Source organism: Oryctolagus cuniculus, chromosome 2, assembly GCF_051225735.1.
Source record: "Oryctolagus cuniculus isolate XC-2025 breed Fujian yellow rabbit chromosome 2, ASM5122573v1, whole genome shotgun sequence".
Classification (NCBI taxonomy): Eukaryota; Metazoa; Chordata; class Mammalia; order Lagomorpha; family Leporidae; genus Oryctolagus; species Oryctolagus cuniculus.
Window position 1 is genome coordinate 120,736,231 of NC_142868.1, and position 7,258 is coordinate 120,743,488.

General features: G+C 54.9%; 1 protein-coding gene across 2 annotated transcripts; it reads left to right on the top strand.

Annotated features, from left to right (window-relative positions):
• Positions 1–476: 476 nt before the first annotated feature.
• On the top strand, positions 477–6,899 carry FOXI3 (forkhead box I3). 2 transcript variants are annotated; one of them, XM_089327495.1, is made up of 2 exons: positions 477–1,357; positions 3,436–3,714. In XM_089327495.1, exons 1-2 carry the CDS (start codon positions 649–651, stop codon positions 3,450–3,452), a joined length of 726 nt encoding a protein of 241 aa, XP_089183621.1. In that variant the 5' UTR covers positions 477–648; the 3' UTR covers positions 3,453–3,714. The 2 variants fall into 2 exon arrangements, with proteins under 2 accessions (XP_089183621.1, XP_051698647.2); XM_051842687.3 differs by lacking the exon at positions 3,436–3,714 and adding an exon at positions 4,630–6,899 and having other exon boundaries at positions 494–1,357.
• The last annotated feature ends 359 nt before the right edge of the window (positions 6,900–7,258 follow it).

Genomic DNA, 7,258 nt, shown 5'->3' on the forward strand with positions numbered 1-7,258 from the left:
AGGGGGCATCCAAAGAGACCGGTCCTACCCTAGCAGAACATCCGACCGGGAGCCGGCCCGTCCAGACCCAGCGCGAATCTCGCAAGGGGACCCCAAAAGGTTCAGAGGCTTGGGGAGGAGAACCCAGAGAGGCGCTGGGCAGGCGGCCTCGGCAGGTGGCCTGGGCGGCCACCCAAAGTTAACTCGCGGGCTTTTTCGAAGACGCTTGTGCGGTCTGGTTTATCTTGTCTTCTCTTTAATAAAAGTTTCATCCGTGCGTTAAGAGTACGTGGGCTAGGAACAGAGAGTTTTGCCCCCCTTCTACCTGGGGGCGGCCAGCCGTCCCCAAGCCCCCGGAGCCGAATCCCGGACTCCCTGGCCCGGCGAGAGGGCACTGCAGCGGCTGCAGGGGCTGCGGAAGCCGGGCAGGGAAGCGCCGGGATTTGGGCGCGCTCGGAGCCGGTGCGCGGCAGGAGGGCGTGGCGGGGGCGTGGAGAGCCCGGGAGCGCCGGCCACCGCCCAGCCCTGGCCCGTCCGGGAGGGAGCGCTTGGCGCGCGGTTATAAAAAGCCGAGTCGCAGGCGCTCGCGATCACCTGCCCGAACCCGGTCTGCGGGGCCGTGCGCCGAGCCAGGGCTGAGGAGGGGCCGCAGGGTTGGCCCCCAAAGGGATGCTCTCGTCCGAGCGGCGAGACCAGCCCCGCTCGCCCCTGGCTGCCGCCGCGCCGCACCCGCCCGCCGACATGGCCCTCTACTGCGGGGACAACTTCGGCGTATACTCGCAGCCCAGCCTGCCCTCGGCCGCGGCCACCACCGTCCCGGGCGCGCCCCCGGCCGCCAGGACGCCCTACGGGCTGGCCGACTACACCGCGCCGCCGGCCGCCGCCGCCAACCCCTACCTGTGGCTCAACGGCCCGGGTGTGGGCGGCTCGCCCTCCGCCACGGCCGCCGCGTACCTGGGCGCCCCGCCGCCTCCACCACCGCCACCGCCCCCCGGCGCCGCGGCCGGGCCCTTCCTGCAGCCGGCGGCCGCCACCGGCTCCTTCGGCTGCGCGCAGCGGCCTTTCGCGCAGCCGGCGCCCGCCGCACCCGCCTCTCCCGCGGGGCCCGCCGCCCCGGCAGATCTGGGCTGGCTGACCGGAGCCAGCCGCGAGGACTTGATGAAGATGGTGCGACCTCCCTACTCGTACTCGGCGCTGATCGCCATGGCCATCCAGAGCGCGCCCGAGCGCAAGCTCACGCTCAGCCACATCTACCAGTTCGTAGCCGACAGCTTCCCCTTCTACCAGCGCAGCAAGGCCGGCTGGCAGAACTCCATCCGCCACAACCTGTCGCTCAACGACTGCTTCAAGAAGGTGCCCCGCGACGAGGACGACCCAGGTGAGCGCGGCCGGGCAGGTGCTTCCCGGCGGCGGCGGGCGGGGGGCTCTCTGCGCGTGGCTGGCCCAAAGGTCTACGAGGAGTTTTCTTGGCCCTGGGAGTGGGAGCAGGTGGAGGAAGATGGGAAGCAAGTGGAGACCGCTGCGGTCTCCGATGATGGAGCGAGAGGATCCAGAGGACCAGGTTGGGGGGGATCCGAGCTTTGAAGGGAGCACCCGCAGTTAGTGTGGCTGCTGGCCGGTTCGAGAAAGAAGGACAGGCCCTGGCCGCGGACAGGACGCTACCCCCGGGCGCAGTTCTTCGGGCCATTTGAAGGGAGGGTTTGGTGATAAAGAAGTAGCTGAGGAGTAGGAACGCCGCGCCCTCGAGTAAGTGGTGATTAGGCAAAGATGCAGGTGGGGCGAAAATCCCATCAGGCCCCTCGGAAGCGGCCGGGAGAGCCGAGCGCACCGCCGGAGGCTCGGGCCGTCCAGGGGTGCACTTCTCTCTGCGCCCGCGTAGCGAGGTGATTTGAGACAGCAGCCCCGGCGTCGAGAGCTGGGACGGAGGTGGGAGACCAGGAGTAGGGCCGCGCTAGCCCGGCTCCAGAGAGCAGCCTGGAAGCAGACAGGCCTGCTTGGTTGTCTCAACGACCCTGAGAGAAGGCAAGGGGAGGCGACTTTGGTAGGCAAAGGAGAAGAGGAAGAAATCCGTGGTAGCGCGCCGCAGAGATGCAGGGTTTTGTGTAAATGATGTATGGTTCTGAGGCTCAGAATACCCTCCTTCCTGAAGTCCTCACTCTGGAGGGCTTTCCAGAACCAGCTCAGGGCAAACCACCTGTGCCTGTAAATGCCCTCAACCGGACTCAAAAGTGAAACACCGGTGACATTATTCTTCCTAATATTAAATAATTCAAAACATTGTCTCTACATAGAACATGTTTAAAAGTTATTAGCGAGGTTGGTGGTTTTTTTATGTTATTTCTTGTTACTGAATCTCCAAAATCCAGTATTTTATACCACTTCTCAATGAAGGCCTACCATATTTCAAATGCCCAATGCCTACATGGGGCTACTGGTTACTGTATTGGATAAGCCTTGTAGTTCTAGAAGATTAACTTTCCTGGTTTGGTCTCTGAATCACCTAAGATTATCATGTAAATTGTCACAAACTGCTATGAACTTAAAATAAGTTCAAGGTCAAAGGTCTCTTGTCAAAACTTTTGGTACTGGGGCCGGAGCTGTGACATAGCAGATAAATCTGCCACCTATAGTGCCAGCATCCTATCTGGGCGATGGTTCAAGTCCCGGCTGCTCCACTTGCGATCCAGCTCTCTGCTATGGCCTGGGAAAGCAGTAGAAGAGGGCCCAAGTCCTTGGGCACCCCCACACCCATGTTGGAGACCTGGAGGAAGCTTCTGGCTTTGGATTGGCACAGCTCTGGCCATTGCAGCCACCTGGGGTGTGAACCAGCAGGTGGAAGACCTCTCTCTTTCTGCCTCTGCCTCTTTGTAACTTTGCCTTTCAAATAAATAAATTAAAAAAAAAAAAAAACTTTTGGTTTCAAGGTGGCACAATATAAACATATAGTTAAATGCAAGTTATTAAACAGTAAAGTTTTATACAACAGTTTTGCAGAAGATGTATCGGGGAGCTAGTGAGTGCAGGGGAGTGCGTGCTAGGGTGTGGAGACTGTTTAACACGACAGTTAGTAAACACTGCTGGATCTGGAACCAGCCTGATGAAATCCTGGCTCTACCATGGCTTCCTGGGGATGGCAAGTTACTACGCAATCTGCACCTCAGTCTTCCCATCTGAAAAGGGGGGGCGGGGGGGCAGGACTATTGCCTATTCCCGTAGAGCTGAGCAGAGTAACGGAGGTGAGCTGTGTAACGCACTCGCTACAAGGCAAGTGCTTAACAATACTTTAAACATCAGAAGGTTTTTTTTTTGGCAGAAGTGGAAAAAGCTATGAGGAGATAAAATCCTCCAGGATGATTATATACTTAAAACTGTATGTATGAGATGCATGAAATTTGTTCCATTTATATAAATTTTAAAAAATCCTCCAAGATGATCTTTTCTGCCTCCATTTGGTAGGTGGGGAGACTTTCTAGGCCAAGCACTGTCCTTGCATGCCTTCAGGGACTCCTGGTCTCTGATATGTGCCCAGTGGACAGGAAGGTTGGAAGATCTGCAGCAGCACGCTCTGCCTGGGATGAGGGGAGGATGTGGACTTGGAGCTTCCTTGTTCTCCAAATGTGCCATCTCGTGCATTCTTCAAATAATTGATTGTTCAGTAATAATTGTTGTCATTTCAGAGTTAACATTTTTTCCAGTGGGGTCTCCCCCCCCCCCCCCAGGAATATGGAGTTTGTACACTTCCAGCAAATAATAATTATAATAAATACTATTTTTTTCACTGCTTATTGTGTGCCAGATACAGTATTTAATTAAACAGTATTTAATCCTCCCAGTGAACCTACTACGTGGGTACTATTCTTATCCCTATTATGTATAAAGAAACGAAGGCTTAAACGAAGTTTAAGTAACTCCAGAATTCCGTGATTTGGAGAGATTGCACAGTTGGTATAGAGTAAGATTTATTTCTTTATTAGAAAGGCAGAGGCAGAGAGGTCTTCATCTGCTGGTTCACTCCCCAGATGGCCACAACGGCCGGAGCTGTGCCGATCTGAAGCCAGGAGTCAGGAGCTTCCTCCGGGCCTCCCACGGGTGCAGGGGCCCAAGGACCTGGGCCATCTTCTACTGCTATCCTAGGCCACAGCAGAGAGCTGGATCGGAAGAGGAGCAGCTGGGACTAGAACCGGTGCCCATATGGGATGCCGGCGCTGCAGGTGGAGGATTAACCTGTGCCAGTGTCCCCCAAGAGAGGATCAAAAACAGTAGAGTGCAGTGAGCATCTGTCAGCAGCATTTACAGTGTGTGCCATCCCCCTTCCCGACTCGGCTGAGTAATCTCTCCTCATCCAAGGTTTCAGCTACCCACGGAAAATACGACATGGAAAATTCCAGAAACAGAGACCACATTCACATAACTTTCACAGCACTGTTGTAACTGTTCTGTTGTGAATTTCTTATTGTGGGTACTTTATGAATTAAACTATCGTAACTATGTATGTTTAGGAGAAACTGTGGGTATACAGTTCGGGTTCTCTGCCCCTTTGGGCATCCAGCGGGGGGTCGTGGAATGTACCCCCCCTACGGATAAAGGGGGGCTGCTGTACACAGGCACAGAAACGGGTCCTTCTCTAACTCGTCTTTCTCACCTCCTCAGGGAAAGGTAATTACTGGACTCTGGACCCAAACTGTGAGAAAATGTTCGACAATGGCAACTTCCGCCGGAAGCGGAAGCGCCGCTCTGAAGCCAGCAACGCCTCTACCGTGGCTGCAGGGACAGCAAAATCAGAAGAGGGGCTCTCCTCCGGATCCGGGGCCGGCGTGGGCGGGAAGCCCGAGGGGGACAGCCCCTCTCTGTTGAGGCCCTCCCAGTCCCCGGAGCCTCCCGAGGGCACCAAGAGTACTGCCTCGTCCCCCGGGGGGGCCATGCTCACCTCCACGCCATGCCTCAACACTTTCTTCAGCAGCCTCAGCACCCTGAGCGTCGGCAGCAGCGGGAGCACGCCGCGCGCCGTGCCGGGCGGCCGCCACCTGGGCCTGCAGGGCGCCCAGCTGGCCCCTGGCGGCCCCTTCCCCGCCACCTCCATCTCCGAGGCCTCGCCTGATGCTTTGCAGCTGAGCGGCGGCGGCAGCAGCAGCGGCGGCCAGCGGCCCTCCTACTACAGCCCCTTCCCTGGCGGCAGCGGCGGAGGCCAGAGCAGCCCGTTCAGCAGTCCCTTCTACAACTTCAGCATGGTCAACAGCCTCATCTACCCGCGCGAGGGCTCCGAGGTGTAGGGCAGTGCCTCTGAGACTCTGCTAGGCGCGCCTGAGACTGGAGAGAACGCAGGGGCCAAGCCAGCAGCTCTGGGCTAGAGCCCACGTGGGTCCTGCAGCCCTGGCAAGCTCCTGGGGTGGTTGTGCGGCCGGTTGGCTGTGCTGGGAGTGACATGGGGTATGATCCATAACTTCCCGTAGCCCTGCGAGCTGCTTCTACAGGTTTCTCTGGATACCGCCCTGTGTTCTGTGAGCCCTGTGAGGGCAAGCGACCATGTCTCGTTCATCACTCACTGCATGCCAGGGTTGCGTATGTGTGCAGGGGACTTAAAAACGTTAGCCCGTAAAGTAAAGCTGTGGGGCGGGGGACCGCGGAATCCAACAGCAGCCGGCAGCTGAGGCAGTCGAGGGTTTGGGGCTGGCGCGCTCTGATTTCTCTAGGAAAGCCAGCTGTCTGGGATTTTAATAGGAAACCCCAGCTTTGTGTCCTTTGTCTCAATTCAGTTTTGCTCCTACTGTCCTAGGACCAGTTCACAGGTCACCTCTGCTCATTCCTGGCGTCTGGTACAAGGTCAATACTAATAGTGCAGCCGGAAGCCACCCTGTCTGCCAAGCAGCGCTGTAGACACTTGACAGGTGTCAACCCACTAAACAGCAGCCTTGGGAGTCGGGGGTGATGGCGCCCCCTCATTTTCTACCCCAGGGAAGTGAAACCCTGAGATGTTAGATAAACTGGCCTGGGGTCACACAGGAAGCTGGCGGCAAGATGGGATGCAGGCAGTCTGGCTTCAGAGGCAGCAGCTCGGAACCTGTGTGTTCTAGTTCCAGAAGAACAAGCCAGCTTCCTCAGGCAGGCACAAGTGTTGAAGGGGTAGGAATGGAGCACAGCTCTCCTTGGACCACGGATTCTGGTTGAAATCAACATCCCGAGCCATAGGCAGCCCCTGTAAGAACTGCTGGGGCTGGGGTGGCCACTGCCTGCTTCCCATCTCAGCCTGCCATCCTCGCCCTCCCAGCTTGTGTCCTGGATATTTCATCTTCCGACCAAGTATTATCAGAGTTTTATTAACAAACAGCTTTTAAGTGGGATTTTTAGTTTTTAATGCAGTAAACCATCTGATCAAATTTGTGAAGAATATATATGGTGTTATTTATTTTAGCATTCCCTTTTACTCCTCAGAGCTGTCTTCAAATTGTTTTTATAGTCACCTCCCAGTGTCCCGACAGAGTACCTGGGACCCGGGACCCGCTCAGCCACTGGTGGGTGACACCTTAGGGTCTGTTAGGATGCAGATGAATTTCTGGGGACATTAAGATTAGTCTTTTGAGTTGCCTTTCCTAACATGTGTCTGAGTCGCTGTGAGCGTTGCTAGTTCAGGGTTTAAGTTTTTTTAGAAACAGGAACTCAAGTACATTGTAAAAGTTACTTTAACTCTTCCCCGTGAATGATTTTTGGAGATTCACAGCATTATTTTTTAAAAATGCTTTATTTTGAAATATACAGGAAATTATTTTTTTAAACAGCTTTTTGAGGTGCAAATGATATCACATTACTGGTATGCAGAAAAATGACCAAAGAAATGACCATACTATGTGTAAAAAATTGGTTTCTATGGATATTTTTGTATGTGAAAAATCATGTGGACTTTTATAAATATTGTTTCTAGCAATTCTATATTTGTAAATTAATTTATAATGTGAATGGGGCAGTAAAGGTGTTTTGTTATTATTTCTGAAGAAAGTGTACTGCATGCTAAGAAGAATCATGTGAAATAAATTTTAAATGGGACAACTCCTGGCCACTTAGGAGTAGGGATCGGAGGGTGGGCCCGGAGTCACTGATTGTCACTGCATTTGTCCGCATCTGAAAGGGCTGAGGCAGCTGTGTATCACAGAAAGCTTAGCAGAACCCCTGCACCCCCACCCACCCAGCTCAGTCGGAACCCAAAGGATCCGCGGTCATTGCCCAAAGTCCCCTGGGTGGAGTGACAGATCAGCTCCAACTCTGGTTGAGAACCACTTCAACACCA